Below are 20,417 nucleotides of genomic sequence, written 5' to 3' on the forward strand. Positions count from 1 at the left end.
CAGCAACCACTAGAAGCTAGGAGAGAGGCATGGAACAGATTCATCCTCACAGCCTTGCCAACACCTTGATTTGAACTAGCCTCCAGAACTGTGAAAGAATAAATTTCTGTTGCTTTAAGCCATCCAGTTTGTGGTTTTTTGTTACAGCAGCCCTGGGAAACTAACACCTAAAACTGTAGAAGTGGTTTTGGAATTGGGTAATGGATAGAGGCTAGAAGAATTTGAGGTGCTTGATAGCAAAAGACTAGTTACCTTGAAGAGACCATTCGTAGAAATATGAATTTTTTTTCTTGAGATTTTTTTTAACATCTTTATTGGAGTATAATTGCTTTACAGTGGTGTGTTAGTTTCTGCTGTATAACAAAGTGAATCAGCTATATGTATACATTTATCCTCATATCTCCTCCCTCTTGCGTCTCCCTCCCACCCTCCCTATCCCACCCCTCTAGGTGGTCACAAAGCACCGAGCTGATCTCCCTGTGGTATGTGACTGCTTCCCATTAGCTATCTATTTTACATTTGGTAGTGTATATATGTCCATGCCACTCTCTTACTTCGTCCCAGCTTACCTTTCCCCCTCCCAGAAATATGAATGTTAATAGTAGTTCTGGTGACTGCTCAGAAGGAAGTAAAGAGGACAGTAGAGAAAGCTTCTATCATCTCAGAGAATACATATATCATCATGAACAAAATGCTGGTAGAGATATGAACATTAAAAGTGCTTCTGGTGAGGCCTTAGAAGGAAATGATGAACATGTTATTAGACACTGTAAGAAAGGCAATCTTTATCATAAAGTGGCAGAAACTTGGCTGAATTGAGTTCTGCTGTTGGGTCGAAAGTGTAACTTATAAATGATGAACTTGGATATTTAGCTGAGGAGATTTCCAAGCAAAGTGTCAAAGATGTAGCCGGGTTTCTCACTGATGCTTATAATAAAATGAGAGAGGAGAGAGTTAAATTGAGTAAATATCTGCTTAAAAAGGAATCAGCACTTGATGATCTGGAGAATTCTCAGCCTACCTAGACAGCATGCTCTGGAAAAAGGGCCAATGGTGTGGCTGGACAAACTTTCACTGAAGAGATTAGGTGTGTGACGCATGGATCAAATCAACCACCTCAGAAGCCAGGAATAGACAAGGGGTTATCCAGAAAGGATCTGTGAAGAACCCTCATATCTAACCGTGTGGATCTCTTGACATACACAAGAGACTGACAAGGTTTTTAAGGATTTTATACCAGCAGAAACAGTGCCAGCCTGATGTAAAAGTGACAGAGACAGAGTAAAATGAAGGAAGGTAAAATGAAGTCACAAGTGCAAAAGCCAGAGAGGGTGGGGCTGCAGCTGCCCTGATAGGCTAAGATGGTAGGGCTGTCCCAGAGGACCCAGAGAGCAAGGCTATCCCTGGCGTCAGAAGACAGAGCGTTGAAGCCAGAGCATTACTCTTAGGTCTTGAAATCTAATGGAATTTGCCCTGCTGGGCTGCTAACTCGCTTTAGAACAGTAACCCCTTTATTCCTTCCTTTTTGCCCTTTCAGAATGGGAATGCCTACCCTATGCTTGTCTCATCATTGTATTTTGGAAGCAGACAACTTGTCTAGTTTCATAGGTCTCTGGACAGAAAGGAATTTTGCTGTAGGATGGAACATACTCAAGAGTCTCACTTACACCTCATTTAGATGATTTAGATAATGAGATTTTGGACTTTTTGAGTTGATATTTAGATGAGATTTGGGACTTAGACTTGATGCTGAAATAGGTTAAGACTTTGGGGGATGTTGTGATGAGGTGAATGTATTTTGCACGTGAGACAGATATGAATTTGTGGAGGCCACAGGGCTGACTATACTGGGTTGAATAGTGTACGCTCAAAATTCATGTCCATCCAGCACCTGAATATGTGACTTTATTTGGAAATAGGGGGTTGGCAGACGTAATTAGTTAAGATGAGGTCATACTGCATTAGGATGGATCCTAAATTCAAAGACTAGTGTCCTTAATAAGAAGGCTATGTGAAGACATAGAAACATAGACACACAAGGAGACTGTCATGCAATGACAGAGGCAAGAACTGGAATGATGCATCTGCAACACCAAGGAATGCTGGCAATCACCAGAAGCTAGAAGAGACAAGGAACTATCCTCCTCTAGAACCTTCGGAAAGAACATGGCCTTGCCAACAACTTGATTTCAGACTTCTAGCTACCGTGAAAGGATCAATTTCTGTTGTTCTAAGCCACTAGATTTGTAGTTATTTGTTATGGCAGCACTAGAAAAATAATACAGTGATTTTAGAAAAGTCTTCCAAGAAATTTTATTTTATATAGAGAAGGAAAAATTATTGATACACACAATATCAATGAATCTCAAAAATATTATGCTGAGTTAAAGAAGCCTTACACAAAGAATATATAGTGTATGGTTTTGGTTATCTGAAGTTCTAGAACAGGCAAAACTAATCTATAGCATAAAAAAATCAAAACACTAGTTGCCTCTAGGAGAGTGGGATGGGAATTACTGAGAAGTATGGTAGAACTTTCTGGGGTGAGGGTAATCTTCTATGTGTTAATAAGGGTTAGGTTACACAAATGCAGTGGTGTGTTGAACATGGCCCAATGATTGTGTGCATCACTTCCTGACTCCATGTTCAGTGATAACACATTGGTAGCTTGAAACTGGCCATGGTGGGAATGTGTACATCACGAAAACTGGCAAATGATACATATAAGAGTCTCTTTTTCTGGAGAGCTGGCTGTTAAACATTTACCAACACATCACTACAAAGATGTATACATTGGTTAAAAGTCAGCAAATGAATACTTAAGATGTGTGCATTTCATTGCATGGAAATTTTATATCAAAAGAAAAAAATGTAAATATGTAATTCTAGTCAACAATATGTATACTGACATATTTAGGGGGACATATATTTACACTGGCAATCTATTCAAAATACATCAATAAAGTAAGATGGTTTGATAGATGGATAAAGGGATAGACAGATGTGATAAATAAGTAAAATATTAATGTTATAATCTAGTCAGTTATCACTGGGTGTTTGTGATAAAATTCTTTCAAATTTTCTGTGTTTAAAATTTTTCATTAAATATTGGAAAAATATTTTCCCATTTGGATATCAAAAATATTAACATATGTAGTTTAATCCTATCTTTTTTAGGGCTTCAATTTTTATACTTCATTTTTAAACCAATTGCTACTCGTTATGGTATATAGTGAAGGCAGAGAATCTAAACGTACTGTTTGCTCAAGTAGCAAAACAACTGAAGGGCATTTTTTGTTTTTATCATTTTTTAAAGATAGTTCATGGTAGGAGTACATACACCATGGACACTGGCAAATGGTACAAATCATGTTAAAATCTTGAAAGGAAAGAAGTAATACTGGGGATAACTGACTAAGGTCCCTGGGGAGATAAGAGGGGTAGGATCCAGCACAAAGGAATAAAGATTAACCTTAGGCAGAAAGGATGTCCCTAGCACTGAGTTGAGACTGAAGAAAATGATAGCTAAGATATGGAAGTTATCAGAAAGTCAGGCAGAAAGGGGATGAAGGTTCTTACTGATGGCATTGTTTTCTTTGAAATAGGAAAGAAGACTATCTGCTAAAAATAATGAAACAGTAGAATAGGAAAGAGTAATGAAGATCTAAAATAGCATTTATAAGGAATGAAATAGCTGACCAGGGACTAGGAGGTAGATTGCTGAAGAAAGAAGAAGGTTCTAGACAATACCAGCAATGAGGAATTTGTAGAGGCACTAATCAACAAAGTTATACTATTTTTCTCTAGTAGTGCTCAAAAGCCATGAATAAATAAATAAATAAAGAAGGCAATTAGTTGGATTGATTCTGGGTAGAGGATTTGCTGGGTGGGTATGATACGCAGACAAGGAAGCAAGGAGAATGATTCAGTGGCAAGAACTTGGGTAAATAATGGATGATGGAGTCTAAGTGAGATGTGGAAGGAAGAGGAGACAGGAAGGGGATGACAGATTGGGAAAAAATTAAAAGGTCAAGGAACTGGAGATTTCAACAGGGTTGAAGAAATGGTAAAATGAGTGTAAGAGAGTTGTGAGAGTCAGAAGGATAAGAGAAAGGTTGTGGTTAAGAGTAGTATACTGGAGTTTAAGATTTCAGAGGAAGTATATTTCCAGAGATAATATATGTTGTTTTCCCACTGATTTAAGTTTAGAAAATGGGATATGTATTACACACACACACACACACACACACACACACACACACAGAGTTATCTCAAGATATAGTAAAATCACACTTAAAAAGGCAAAAAATCTTTTCAAACCACATATATAAATGCCATGATCAAGAGCACAGACTTTTATGTAAGAACAGACCTAGATTTAAGTCCTAGCATGGTTATTTAACAACTGACCTTGAGAAAGTCACTTATCCCCTCAGAAGCTCAATTTCATTAATTGTAATACAGCCACTACCTTATAGGGCTAAGGCTGAAATGAGTTAATGTGCAAAATGCTTAGCATAAGGAGTAGCACAAATAAGCCCTCTATTAGGAATTGTTTCCAGGTAAGATTAAGTAAGTACACTTTTGCCTCTCCCACTGAATACAGCTATAAAACCTAGAGAGACTGCATGGAGTACATGAAGACAATGAAAACTACAAAGCAGCAGTTGGAATAGGTAAGAAACTTAGAATTTGAAATAACAAAGAACTCATGCCCAGACACAGCATAATCAAATTGCTGAAAAGTAAACAGGGTAAAAAACAAGTAGAAGAATAAAGAGAAAACGTTTAAAAACACATACATTTATGGTTAATTGATTTTCTAAAAAAGTACCAAGACAGTTTAATTGGGAAAGGATCATCTTTTCAATGAAAAGTGGCAGGACTATTGGATATCCATGTGCAAAGAGATGAATGTAACCCTAACCTTACACCATATGTGTAATTCAGAAATTAATTCAAAATGGTTCATAGACCTAAATGTATGAGGAGCTAAAACTATAAATCTTCTAGAAGAACACATATGAGGAAAATCTTTGTGATCTTGGGTTAGAAAGAAATCTTAGTTACAAGACCAAAAGCAGAAGTCATAAAAAAAATTAGACTTCACCAAAATCACAAACTCTCAAGCTTCAGAAAATGCTGTTAAAAAAGGGGACGTCAGTGAAAATGACAGAGTTAAGAACCTCTTGGGGTTTCCCTGGTGGCACAGTGGTTAAGAATCCGCCTGCCAATGCAGGGGACACGGGTTCAAGCCCTGGTCCGGGAAGATCCCACATGCCGCAGAGCAACTAAGCCCGTGTGCCACAACTGCTGAGCCTGTGCTCTAAAGCCCACGAGCCACAACTACTGAGCCCACGTGTCACAACTACTGAAGCCCACACACCTAGAGCCCATGCTCCACAATAACAGAAGTCACCAAAAGAAGAAGCCCGCACACTGCAACGAAGAGTAGCCCCCCTTGCTGCAACTAGAGAAAGCCCGCACGCAGCAACAAAGACCCAGCACAGCCAAAAAAAAAAAAAAAAAAAAAAAGAACCTCTTAAATTTCTCTTGCCATAAAAGCAATGAGAACACTGGCAGAAATGTCAGAATCAACTTTTTCAGAACTCTGAAAACCAACCAATCTTGGAAACATTTATTGAAAAAACATAGCTGGATATCAGTAAGAATAATAAGTTTTGTGGCATTTTAACTTGCCTTTTTCTCATCCCTTTCTCTCATGTCGGTAGTAACCTTGAAGACCAACAACCCCAAATCACAGTGAAACCGGCAGCCTGGCAACCGCTGAAGAAGAAAGAACAGAGTTGGAGTTCCTTTAAAGCCCCATTCCCAGAGAACTGTCATTACTTGATCTGTCTAGTGGTTCCCTGGAAGATCACACAAGCAACATTCTCTTTATCTGACTCAGCTCAAAATTCATCCAGTGCTAACAGCCTTTTTCCCGAGACCTTCTGTCAAAAACAATCAGAGGCAGTTGTTGAATTTTCTGGCTAGCTGAGGTGGTGTAGCTGAGACAAACAATAGGTTAACCAAAAAGCTTAGAAGGAAATCCTAGGGAATAAAATGTCCTTAGGGGGCTCTGAAAAGCTCCGACATATTTCTAGGAATCTAGAAGGCCATGCATGTGCACAGGACTGTCCACATGGCCAGAGCTTTGTGTGTGCTCAGGAAAGACCTGAAAAATCTGTAAGCTCTCACCACTGACTAATATTGAGTTTCTGCGCAAGCAGGGAGTAAAGGCTACAATGGAGTTATCAACTGCTTAGCTGACTGTTGAAGGTGTCTTCAGCTTACACACAAAGTCCATTTGTACTGGGAAATCCCTCAGTACTGGGAAAAGTACTAGTTCTAGACATAATTAAAACATTGTGTTAAGTTAAAGAAGGCCATATATTATACGATTCCATTTATATGCAATGTCCAGAATAGGCAAATCCATAGGGACAGACAGTAGACCAGTGGCTGCCTGGGCTGGAAGTAGAAACAGTGACTGAGAACAATCTCTGGGGTGATGAAAATGTTCTAAAATTAGACTGTGGTAATGGTTGAACAACTCTGTTAAATTTACTACAAACCACTGAATTGTACATTTAAAATGAGTTTTATGGTATGTAAAATACATCTCAATAAAGAAGTGAAAAAAAAGGACCCACCTACATTCTTTAAGAAACTCGCTTTTTTCAAAATATGAAACTCACTTTCAAATATAACAATATAGATAGGATAAAAGTAAAATGGAGAGAAAGCAATTCTGGAATGTTGGAGTAAGGACCTCTGAAAATCTGCTGCTCCATAAAAGCAAAAAGAACACCAGCAAAAGTTGTCAAAATCAAACTTTTGATAAGTCTGGAAATTAAGTAAAGGCTTGCAACAATATGAGGAACAGTTATTCAAGAAAAACAGCTGAGTAGCAGTCAGAATAGTAAGATTTGTGGAACTTTAACTTCCATAATCCCATTTCCCTCTCTCCAGTTTTTCAGTAGCCACTATGATAGTTGTGAAAAACAGCAGCCTAACTGACACTAGAGGAAGCAGAGCAGTTCTGGTGCTCCCCAAAAGCACCATCCTCAGAGAACTGTCACTGTTTGACTTTCCTAGCACCTCAATGAAAAGCTACACTCCGAGGGTTTGTCTTTGACTTGGTTCATATCTCACTCTGTGGAACAGCCCATCCCTAGATCATGTCAAAACCAATCAGTGGGGCTTGTTTAACACTGCAGCTGCTTGAGATGGCATTATCAGTTGGAGCTAACAAGAGGCTGACAAAAAAAAAAACTTAAAAGGAAACATAAGGAATACGAAACGTAGGGAAATCACACTTCCTGCTTTCAAAATATACTACAAAGCTATGGCAACTAAAACAGTATGGTAGTGGCTTAAAGACAGATGTATGAACCAGTAGAAAAGAATAGACAGCCCAGAAATAAACTACACATGTATGGTCAATTGATCTTTGACAAGGGTGCCAGGAATACACAATGGGGAAAGGATAGTCCCTTCAACAAATGGTGAAAAGTGGATATCCTTGTGCAAAAAAGTGAAACTGGACCCTTATCTTATGCCATTCACAAAACTCAATTCAAAATGGATTGGGCTTCCCCGGTGGTGCAGTGGTTAAGAGTCCGCCTGATGATGCAGGGGACACGGGTTCGTGCCCTGGTCCGGGAAGATCCCACATGCCGCGGAGTGGCTGGGCCCGTGAGCCATGGCCGCTGAGCCTGCGCGTCCGGAGCCTGTGCTCCGCAACAGGAGAGGCCACAACAGTGAGAGGCCCGCGTACCACAAAAACAAAACAAAACAAAACAAAACAAAACAAAATGGATTAAAGACTTAAAAATAAGACCTGAAACTCTAAAACTCCTAGATGAAAACACAGGGGAAAAGCCTCTTGACATTGGTATTGGCAATGATTTATTGGATATAACCTCCAAAACATACGTAACGAAAGCAAAAATAGAGAAATGGGACTACGTCAAACTAAAAAGCTTTAGCATAGCAAAAGAAAAAATTAACAGAGTAAAAAGGCAACTTATAGAATGGGAGAAAATACAGTTGACTCTTTAACAACACCAGTTTGAACTGCACAGGTTCACTTAATGCAGATTTTTTTTTTCACTAAATACATACTATAGTACTACAAGACCTGTGGTTGGATGAATCTGTAGATGTGGAACCATGGATATGGAGGGCTGAATATAAAGTTATACATGGATTTTTGACTGCTCGAAGGGTCAGTGCCCCTAAGCCCTGTGTTATTCAAGCGTCAACTGTATTTGCAAACCACATATCTGATAAGAGGTTAATATCCAAAACATATAGGAAACACCTACAACTCAATGGCATAAAAATAAAACCTGATTAAAAAATGGGCAAAGTATTTGAATAGACACTTCTTCACAGAAGATATATGAATGGCCGATAGGTATATGAAAAGGTGCTCAACATCACTAATCATCAGGGAAATGCAAATCAAAACCACAATGAGATATCATCTCACACCTGTAAGGATGGCTATTATCAAAAAGATAAGAGATAACAAGCGTTGGTGAGGATCTGGAAAAATGGAATCTTTGTACACTTTGGGTGGGAATGTAAAATAGTATGACTCCTATGGAAAACAGTATGAAGGTTCCACAAAAGATTAAAAATAGAAATACCATATGATAAAGCAATCCCACTTTTGAGTATTTATCCAAAAGAATTGAAATCACATATATCAAAGCCAAGAGTATAATGGTTGTTGCCAGGGGAAAGGGGAAAATGGGGAGTTACTATTCAATGGTTATAAAGTTTCAATAATATGAGATGACTTAAGTTCCAAAGATCTGCTGTACAACATTATGCCTATAGTTAACAATACTGTATTGTACACTTAAAAGTTTGTTAAGAGGGTAGATCTCATGTTGTATTCTTACCACAATTTAAAAAAAAAGGAAGAAAAATAGGGAATGAGATATCCATAGGGGGCTTTGAAATGTTCAGACATATTCCTGGGACTCTAGAACGTAAGGTACACGTGCAGGGCTATGCATATGCCAAGGAAAGTGAGGGCCTGAGAAGTCACTAATCTCTCACTTATGACTGATCTTGAGGCTCTGCATAAGCAGGAAGTGAAGTTGAAGACCGAGTTGCAAACTGGCCGCCTGAGCACTGAAGGAGTGACCCAATACACACAGACACACACACACACAGACACACACACACAGACACAGACACACACAGCGCCTTGGTAAAGGCTGGTAGAGTTCTTGATTCAAGACATTTAAGAAAAACTCTCCAATCATTAGTGGGCCACTATGCTAACTGGACAGAGACTTCAGTGGCTTTACATGACAAAGAATTCAAAATTGACAGAATTGGTCCAGGAACATCACTAAACAAACAAATAGCAACAACAACAAACACTGGGTGGGGAGGGGTTGACTGATTTTCAGAGTTGTCACATAATATCATTTTAAATGTCTAATTTTCAACAAAAAAAATTATAAGACCGTAATGGACTGAATATTTGTGTCCCCCCAAAATTCATATCTTGAATCCCTACACCTCAGTGTGATGATAAAAGGAGATGGGGATGTCTGAGTAGTAATTAGGATTAGATGAGGTCCTGAGAGTGAAACCCTCAGGAATGGGATTAGTGCCTTTATAAGAGTCATCAGAGCTTGGTTCCTCTCTCTGCTCTCTACCATGTGAGGATCCAACAAGAATTCAGCAGTCTGCAACCCAGAAGAGGGCTCTCATCGGAACCTGTTCATGCTGGAACCCTGATCTTAGATTTCCAGCCTCTAGAACTGTGAGAAATAAATATCTGTTGTTTATAAGTCACCCAGTTTATGGTACTTTGTTATAGCAGCCTGAGATGACTAAGACAGACACTGAGAAAAACAAAACGAAACCCCCCAAAACCAAGAAAGTATGGTCCATACACAGGAAAAAAGAAAGAGCTGATAGAAACTCCCCTGAGGAAGCACATTGGGCTTCTCAGGAAAAATCTTTAAATCAGTTATCATAAGTTATTCAAACAGTTATAGGAAATCATTTTATAAAGAAATAAAAGAATATTTCAGAATATCTTACCAAACAGAGAATAAAAATAAAGATAGAAGTTATAATAAAGAATCAAATAGAAATTTTCAAGTTGAACGGTACTATAACTGAAATGGAAAATACACTTAAGGAGCTCAACAGGAGATCTGAGTTGACAGAAGAAAGAATCATCAAACCTGAAGACATGTCAACTACCTCATCTGACGAAGATTACTAAATTTGAGGAGCAGAAAGAAAAAAGAATGAAGAAAAAATAATAGAGCCTTGGGGACGTATGGGAGACCAGCAAGCATACCAACACATGCATAATGGAATCTCAGAAGAAGAAGAAGGGGTAAAAAGAATATTTGAAGAGTTAATGGCTGAAAGCTTCCCCAAATTGATGAAAAACGTTAATCCATACATCATAGAACCTCAACAGACTCCAAGTAGGATAAACACGAAGATACCTACGTGGAGTATGTCCAAAGAGACACTAAGACAAGTAGTCAAACTGTCAAAAGCAAAAGATGAAAAACGGATCTTGAAAGCAGTGAGAAAAAAGAGGTTCACCATGGACAAGGGGTCCTGAGATTATTAGTTGACTTCTCAATAGAAATTACAAGGGGCCAAAAGGCAGTGAGATGACATATTTTATCTGCTAAAAGAAAAAGACTGCCAACCAAAAATTCAATGTCCAGCAAAAAACTATAGTTTAAAACTAAAGGAGAAATTAAAACATCCCAAGATAAACATAAACTGACAGAGTTCACCAGTAGAAGATCTGCCCTATGAGAAAAACTATAGGGAGTCCTTCAGACGGAAATAAATGGACACTAAACAGTAACTCAAATTCACACAAAGACACTAGTAAATTTGACTACATAGGTAAACATTAAAGACACTATAAACATTTTTGTCCTTGTAACTCTTGTTCCATCTGACTTAAAAGATAACTGTGTAAAGCAATAACTATAAAACTCTGTTGGTGGGCTTAAAATCTAGAAAGATGTCATTTGTATGACAATAATAATACAAAGGAAGAAGGAGAGAACAGAGCTAAAAAGGAACAAAGTTTTTTAATATTATTGAAATTAAGTTGGCACTTTAATACAAATTTGTTTAAGCTAAGGTGTTAATTATAATTCCCAGGGCAATTACTAAAAGAGTAACAGAAAGTAACAGAAGCAACAAGTTAATTAAAATGACATACTGTAAAAACTTATTTAACATGAAGGAATAAACTGAATAAGAGAGGAACAAAAGATACAAGACATACGGAAAATAAATCGCAAAATGGCAGATGTAAATCCTACCTTAACAACAGACTCCACTTAAATGCATTAAATATAAATTAACACTCTACATAATTGGAAGAATGGATTAAAAAATGATTTAAAAAAGAAAACATGATCTAACTATTTGCTGTCTACAGGAGACACACTTTTTTTTGGTTTGTTTTGTTTAAAAAAAAAAAGGTTGAAAGTAAAAGGATGGAAAAAGATATTCCATGCAAAAAAGAATCAAAGTAGAACAGGGTACAAGAAATTTGAGTCTCCCTTTTTTCCTTGGTAAGTCTAGCTAAAGGACTGTGAATTCTGTTGATCTTTCCACAGAACCAACTTTTGGTTTTCTTGATTTTCTCTATTTTTTAATTCTTTTTTTCATTTATTTTTGCTCTAATCTTTATTATTTCCTTCCTTAAGCTTGATGTGGGTTTAGTTTGCTCTTCTTTTTGTAGTTTTGTTTTCATTAAACTTTATTTTTTTAGAGAAGCTGTAGGTTCACAGCAAAATTGAGGGGAAGTTACAGGGATTTCCCACATGCTCCCCTGCCCCCACACATGCTCAGCCTCCCTCATTATCAGTATCTCTCACCTGAGTGGGACATTTGTTATAAATGATGAACCTACACTGACACATCATAATCACCCCAAGTCTATAGTTTACATTACCATTTACTCTTGGTATTGTATATTCTGTGGGTTTGGACAAAGATTTGTAGTTTCTTAAGGTGGAAGTTTTGATTATAAATTTGAGACTTTTCTCCTTTATTAATATGGGCATTTACAGCTTTAGGTAGCCCCTTAAGTACTGCTTCTACTGCATTCCTTAAGTTTTGTTATTTTTTTTTCATTCATCTCAAAGTATTTTCTAATGTCCCTTTTAACTTCTTTTTGATCCCTTGGTTATTCAGTAGAGTGTTGTCTAATTTCCACATATTTGTAAATTTCCTAAACGTCCTTCTATTATTGATTTCTAATTTCATTCCACTGTAAATAGAAGTGGTGAGAGTAGACATCTTTGTCTTATTCCTGGTATTGGAAGGAAGATTTCAGTCTTTCACCATTAACTATGATGTTAATTATTAACACAAATATATGGTCAACTGACTTCTGACAAAAATGTAAAGGCAAGTAAATGAAGAAAGAATATTCTTTTCAACAATTGGTACTGGAATAATTGGACGTTCATAAGCAAAAAAGTGAACTTTAACATAAACCTCACACCTTATGTAAAAAGTAAGTCAAAGTGGATCATAGATCTAAATGTAAAATATACAACCATAAAACTGTTAGAAGAAAATAAAGGAATAGGGCTTCCCTGGTGGCGCCGTGGTTAAGAATCTGCCTGCCAATGCAGGGGACACGGGTTCAAGCCCTGGTCCGGGAAGATCCCACATGCTGCAGAGCAACTAAGCCCGTGTACCACAACTACTGAGCCCATGCTCTAGAGCCCATGAGCCACAACTACCACGTGCTGCAACTACTGAAGCCTGCATGCCTAGAGCCCGTGCTCTGCAACAAGAGAAGCCACCACAATGAGAAGCCCGCGCACTGCAACGAAGAATAGCCACTGCTCGCCGCAACTAGAGAAAGCCCATGTGCAGCAACGAAGACCCAATGCAGCCAAAAATTTATAATAAAAATAAAAAATAAGGTTTAAAAAAAAGAGAAAGTAAAGGAATAAATCCTTTTTCATAATCTGGTATTAGACAGAGTTCTTAGACATAAAAAAAGCACAATCCATGAAAGAAAAAATGCGTAAACTGGACTGTATCAAAATTTAAAATACTTGCATTAATGCAAAAAAATTTGTACACTGAAAACTACAATATGTTGCTGAAAGAAATTAAAGATACAAATAAATGAAATAAATGCAAAGACATTCCATGTTCATGGATTGAAGACTTAATATTGTTAAGATGTCAGTACTGCCCAAAGTGATCTACAAATTCAAAGCAATCCTATCAAAATACCAATGACGTTTTTTGCAGAAATAGAAAAATCCAGGAATTCCCTGGTGGTCCAGTGGTTAAGACTTAGTGCTTTCACTGCCGTGGGCCTGGCTTGGATCCTTGGTTGGGGAACTAAGATCCCACAAGCTGCCCGGCATGGCCGAAAAAAAAAAGAAAAAAGAAAAAGAAAAATCCATCCTAAAATTCATATGGAATCTCAAGGGACCCAAAGAGTTAAAACAATCTTGAAAAAGAAGAGCAAAGTTGGAGGTCTTACACTTCCTGATTTCAAAGCTTACTACAAATCTACAGTAGTTAAAACAGTGTGGTACTGGCATAAAGACAGACATACATACCAATGGAATAGAATGGAGAGCCCAGAAATACACTCTTTCATTTACAGTCAAATGATTTTCAGAGAGTATGCTAGGACCATTCAATGGGGAAAGGCAGTCGTTTCAACAAGTAGTACTGGAAAAACTGGATATCAAACATGCAAAAATGAATTTGGACCCTTTATATCATAAACAAAGTTAACTCAAAATGGATCAAAGACCTAAACATAAGAGCTAAAACTATAAAACTCTCTGAATATAGGAAAAAAGGTTTATGACATTAGATTTGACAGTGATTTATTGGATATAACACCAGAAGCACAGGGAACAAAAAAAAAATTGACAAATTGGACTTCATCAAAAATAAAAACTTTTGTGCATCAAAGGACACTATCAACAGACTAAGAAGGCAACCCACAGAATTGGAGAAAATATTTGCAAATCATATATCTGATAAGGGAGTAATATCCAGAATATATAAAGAACTGCAACTCAACGACAAATAAACAACTCATCTAAAAAATGGGCAAAAGACACCCTTGTACATTGCTGGTATGAATTTAAAATGGTATAGCCTCTATAAACAGTATGGTGGTTCCTCAAAGGATTAAACATAGAATTACCATATGATCCAGCAATTTCACTTCTGTGTATATATTCAAAAGAATTGAAGGTAGGGACTGGAACAGATAGTTGTATATCCAGGTTCACAGCAACATTATTCACAATAGCCAAAAGGTAGAAGCAACACAAGGGTCTATTGACAGATGAATGGATAAACAAAATGTGGTAGATACATACAATGAAATAGTATTTAGCCTTACAAAGGAAGGAAATTCTGATACATGCTACAACATAGATGACCTTGAAGACATTATGCTAAGTGAAATAAGCCAGACACAAAAAGACACTGTTATGATTCCACTTACATGAGGTACCTAGAGGATTCAAATTCATAGAGACAGAAAGCAGAATGGGGGTTGGCAGGAGATGAGGGAAAGGGAGAATGGGGAGTTAGTGTTTAATGGGTAAAAAGTTTCCATTTGGGAAGATGAAAAAGTTCTGGAGATGGATGGTTACAATTGTTGCAGAACAATGTGAATATACTTAATACACTTAAAAAATAGTTAAAATGGTCAGTTTTATGTTAGGTATATTTTACCACAATAAAAGAAAGTTTGCTCTGCAAAAGACACTGTTAAGAGAATGAAAAGGCAAGCTACACACTGGGATAAAATATTTGCAAATCATATATCCAACAGAGAATTGTGTTTAGAATACATAAACAACTCTCAAGAGTCATCAGGAAAAAATTAACAACTCAGTTAAAAAACAGCAAAAGATTTGAACTGACACTTTAGCAACAGGATATAAGGATGGCAAATAAGCATATGAAAAGATGTTCAACATCATTAGCCATTAAGGAAATGCAAATTAAAACTACAATGAGATAAGACTTCACAGCTATTAGAATAACTAAAATAAATACCAACAATACCAAATGCTGACAAAGATGTAGAGCAACTGGAACTCTCATACATTGCTGGTGAAAATGCAAAATGGTTCAGCCACTCTGGAAAATGGTTTGGCAGTTTCTTATAAAGTTAAACAAACACTTACCATATGACCCAGTAATCCCACTCCTAGATATTTACCTTAGAGAAATAAAAATTTTATGTTCACACAAAAGCCTGTACAAGAATATTCATATCAGTATTATTCATAATCACCACAACCTGGAAACAGCCCAAATGCACTTGAATGGGTGAATGGATAGACAAACTTTGGAACATTCATACAATGGAATGCTACTCGGCAAAATGAATGATACACACAACAACTTGGATGAATCTCAAAGGCACTATGCTGAGTGAAAGAAGTCACTCTCAAAAGATTATATATTGTATGATTCCATTCATATGACGTTCTCTAAAAGACAAAATCACAGTGATGGAGAATAGATCAGTGATTGCCAGGGATTATGGGTGGAGTTGGGAGTGACTATCAATGGATAGTATGAGGAAGTTTGAGGGCCATAGAGCTGTTCTCTATCCTGATTGTGGTGGTGGTTACATGAATCTATGTGATTTACACGATTTACAATTCACAGAATTGTACACATAGCCCCCCACAAATAAACAGGCAATTTTATTTTAAGTTCATTTCAAAAGTAAAATATTAGCTATTATATCATCATCAATAGTTATACGTTATTGATTAATAAAAGTATTCAGAATTAGTTACAAAATAGGATCTAAAATTCATTAAGGTCATTTTATGTCTGGTATAATAACTTAAAGGTATAGAGAAAAATATCAACAACACTAAATGTAAAAGCTTTATTACAACTTCTACTAACTCCTCTCTTTAATATTCTGTATCAGGATAATATGCTCCCTGTGGATCATGTCCTATAAACATTGTCATATACTGAATATGGAATTAAATAAGAACTCAACTTAGAAGTCTGGGACCCTAGGTTACATTCCTAAATCTAACACTGTAAGAAAACTCTCGACTTGCCTTTTGTGCCTAATTTTATCTTCCTCTTCATTGAGGTCATGTACTTGTCTGCACTTGTCTTTTTGTGGTATGCTGTGAAGGTGTAAAGCAAGGAGTTTCAAAGATAGGAAACAGAACAGATTCATATACCACCCACCCACCCCAAATACCAGGTACTGCTTTAAGTGATTCACATGTATTACCTCTCTTAATTCTCCTAACAACCCTAAAACATAGCAACTATTAATATTCTCATTAATACTCTCATGAAGAAAATGAAGCATAGAGCGGTAACTTGCCAACATCTTATAGCTAGTAAGCGGGGGGAGCCAGGATGTTCCCAGCAGTCTGCCTCCAGAGCCCATGTTCTTAATCAGTATGCTATAAATGTCTCTCCACCAAAGGCTGTTTGTTCATTCTTTCTTTCCTTCCTTCACCACTGCTCTTCCATGTCTACGGTCTCTCTGTCTCTAACAAATCATTCATTCATTCTGTTGGCTTTACCTATGGTCTAAGCATAGATGAGCCCCAATTCTATGGATCTAGTTGTGCCCTCTCCCCTGAGCTTCACTGCTGCATTTCCAACAGCCTCCTCGATATCTGCATTTGATGATCCTGCAGTCTCACAAATTTAACATGTTTAAAATCAAACTCATCATCTTTCCTCAAAATTTCCCCATAAAGGCTTCCTTAATTTTGCCGACTGTTAAATTACACAGCGTTGAAGCACCTGGGCTATCTTTGACACATTTCTCTCCACTGACCTTCATTCTCAGTCAACAAGTTTTACCAATTCTTCTTTTGTAATGTCTCTTATAATCATACCTACTTCTCTTTCCAATTCCATTGCCATCATCCTAGTCAGCTCTTCCTGCTGAAATGACTGTAATGCCTCCTAAATTGTTCTCCCTGCTTCCAGTTCTCCCTTTCGTGCATCCTACTTACTGGCCACTAGATTAATCACTTTCAAATACTGCTTTTATCATGTTACCCCTGGCTCAAAGACCTTTAACCATATCCAAAATGACTAACTGAATAACGAACTCTGTATAGGTCTATACTACCTGCCAAATAAAGTTCAAAAATTTTAGCTTCCTTTCTAACCTTGTCTCTCACGACAACTCCAAACATGCCATAGTGCTTGCGACAACTGCTGCTAGTGAAATGCCTTTCCCTCTCCTGAAGACTTGGTGGTATTATAAGAACATTTAAATTTTACCTCCTCTGAGAGGCCATGTTCAGTAATGCCAGTCAATGCACAGTGGCCTTTCCCTCCTCTGAACTCCTACAGCCCTTAACAACTGTATCTAGCATCGTTACTAAATGTTGTATGTTTCTCTCTCCAACCAGCAATTGGCACAAAGTCAGGAACCATTTCTTAAACTTCTGCATACCTTCCACAGTGCCTAGCAAAACTTACCTGTTAAACCCATTCTTTCTGGTTAAGACACACACCATTTATCTATATATTTTGTGCTAGTTTATAGTTCTACCTAAAGACCCTTCACAATCTAGCCTCACCTACCTTTCCAGCGTCATCTCCTGTCAGTCCTCACTGTGTCCTATAATTCCTGCCACACTGAACTTTTCACTGTTCCCTAGACACACCAGGTTCTTTCACAATCCTATTCCTACTCACCCACTATCTGTAATGCCCTCTCCCCACTATTTACCTGACAAGTGCCTGTTGATCAGTCAAGACTTGGTACAAATGTCAACTCCTGACTCCCCCAGTTAGACTTAGATGTTCTATCCCTGTGTCCCCTCAGCATTTTATTCACGTCTCTACAATAGCAATTTTCATGTTGTACTGCAACTAACTAGGTACATATTTGTCTTTCTCAAGGGACTATACATTCCTCAAGAGTAGCAATAGTTCATCTTTCCCCTACTCCCTTCACTAACTCTTCATAGTTAATGCCCTGATGTTAAATCTTCCTGTCAGTGAAAGAACATATCAAGTCAGTGGCGATCACATACCTTGGTAATAAAGAGCCTTGAGGAAGGAGTGACGATCAGCTCCCTGAAATAAAGAATTTTCTATTTCCATTTCTCGCCGGGTCAGCTGTTTGCTCTTTGCAAATCTCTGTGGCAGGCAAAGGATGCGCTGACGCTCTGAGATTCTTTCCTCAATATCTTGAAGACGGTTCTGTATCGCTTCAGGGGTTGCCCTAAGTCTCGCCCTCTGAAATAAGAGAAATGAGATGGCATATATCACAGAGAACACACCCTAAAAGTGACAATCTGATGCCTTAAACAAGAAAGAAAATGATCAGGGTCCAGAAATGGTCATTTACAGACATGTTAGCTAAGAAGTCAAGGAGCAGGAATATCCTGCGCTCCAGTGGTTGGGACTCTGCACTTTCACTGCCGAGGGCACGGGTTCAACATCTGGTCAGGGAAATGAGATCTCACAAGCCACGTGGCACAGCCAAAAATAAATAAATAAAACTAAAAAAAAATAAAATAAAATCCCATTTGTTTAGGGGAAAAAAAGTCAAGAAGCAGGGGCTTCCCTGGTGGCGCAGTGATTGAGAGTCCGCCTGCCGATGCAGGAGACACAGGTTTGTGCCCCGGTCTGGGAAGATCCCACATGCCACGGAGCGGCTGGGCCCATGAGCCATGGCCGCTGAGCCTGCACGTCTGGAGCCTGTGCTCCGCAACGGGAGAGGCCACAACAGTGAGAGGCCCGCGTACTGCAAAAAAAAAAAAAAAAAAAAAGTCAAGGAGCAGCTTCTCTTTTACCAAGGTCCCTATCCTAAAAACCAAAGGAGATTCAGACACAAAGCTCAGTGTTGTGAGAACTAAAAATGAAAAGGTTCTCAGTACCAAAATGAAAAGATCTTACTTTTTGTTCTCCAGAAAAAATTTGCCCCACTCACCTTTTCACCTGAAACATGGCTCTTCCAAATCAAGATTTCTGTCTCACTAAGCCCTAGTTCCCTGAGAGAAGCAGTCTCCTGGTCCTTCTCATGCAGTGTCTGGAACTGGGACAAAGTCATAGTCCCAGCTGCTTCCTTCCCAAAGGGCTTGTACATAGTACCAGGAGCAAAGCTCTCTTTCTTAGATACACATCTGCAAAACAGCAGGAAGAGAGTAAGAACATCTTCAGGTTACCACAATTCACAGAAATGGGGCTCGCCATTAAGAGGCACAATGAAACTCAGTGGCAATTTCTCTCTCACATACTATTTCTAGGCTGAAGCACCACTGTAATGATATGGAACTCCACCAATAATCCAGGACTAATGACTGAATCAAATATTTATTTATTGGGTACCTACTACGCATCAGAGACTGTGCCAGGTACTGAGGATTAAACAGTAAAAAAGATAAAAACAGTTTCTGCTTTTGTGGAAGAACTGTAGAAGAGAGGCAAGTAAACAGGCAATGATAATACTGGATTATAAGTGCTATGTATGTTAAAGGAAGATACAGGAAAGGTACTTAGCCCAGACGGAGTGGGATATGGGAGGCTTCCTAGAGGAAGAGACACAGAAGTAAAACCCTGCCTAATAAGTAGAAGTTTGCCAAGGAAAGCGGGCTGGGAGAGGAGTGTTACATCCAGACTTTAAGAGGCGTCTGTCACCTGGAGGTGAGGGTCTATGATAGTCTGTTTGCAAAACCAATACCTACTCCTCAATGGAGACACTGGTATCAAGTTGATGCTGAAGGAGGCTTTTCAGCTGCCTCTCCCCTTCTGTTTCCAGCTCCTCCAGGACATGCTCATCACTCTTCACACAGCTATTTACCCTGGAATAGATACAAGAATATATGTGGAAAGTAGAAGAGACAGTTAATCTCAAAATATATTCTTTATCTATATTATCTACCATTAGTGATCCCATTTGTTCAAAGACACTTCTCTATTTGTTGTCCTTTATCATTCATTCCACAAACATTAACTAAATACCTGTTTACACACAATGAATGCACTATGCTAGGTACTGATGGAGTCAAAGATATTCAAGACAGAGTCTTTATCATCAAAAAACTTGCAATTTATTTAGGGAAAGGTAACAGATACGTATGTGTTGAGTGCATGTGTGGGGCAGAGGGGAAGAGGGGGAGAGAGAGAGAGAGAGAGAGAGAGAGAGAGAGAGAGAGAGAGGGAGGGAGGGAGGGAGAGAGAGGGAGAGGGAAAAGGACAGGGAGAGAGAGAGGGACAGAGGGAGAGAGAGAGGAAGAAAGATTTTATATCTTTTATATCTTCTTTATGAAGCATATGCCAAATCAGTAGTTCACAGAAGAAAGATAATTGGGAGGCAAGGTAGTAAATGAAGACTTGGGAAAGGTAATTCTTACACTGGCATT

At 38.2% G+C, this 20,417-nt stretch overlaps 1 protein-coding gene across 7 annotated transcripts in view; it reads right to left on the reverse strand.

The window, feature by feature from the left end:
* The window catches only part of RBM41 (RNA binding motif protein 41), a 71,300-nt gene that overhangs the window by 48,278 nt on the left and 2,605 nt on the right, over window positions 1–20,417 (reverse strand). For 4 of the 7 annotated variants that reach the window (XM_049704361.1, XM_049704362.1, XM_049704359.1 and 1 more), the window contains exons 2-5: window positions 19,740–19,856; window positions 18,986–19,178; window positions 18,084–18,288; window positions 16,125–16,196 (exon numbers count right to left, since the gene is read on the reverse strand). In XM_049704361.1, coding sequence (XP_049560318.1) covers window positions 16,125–16,196; window positions 18,084–18,288; window positions 18,986–19,178; window positions 19,740–19,856 — 587 coding nt within the window. The remainder of the gene's footprint in view (window positions 1–16,124; window positions 16,197–18,083; window positions 18,289–18,985; window positions 19,179–19,739; window positions 19,857–20,417) is intronic. The other 3 variants (XM_004281506.4, XM_049704360.1, XM_033408801.2) reach the window with 1 other exon arrangement.

This window comes from Orcinus orca, chromosome X (assembly GCF_937001465.1).
Source record: "Orcinus orca chromosome X, mOrcOrc1.1, whole genome shotgun sequence".
Lineage (NCBI taxonomy): Eukaryota > Metazoa > Chordata > Mammalia > Artiodactyla > Delphinidae > Orcinus > Orcinus orca.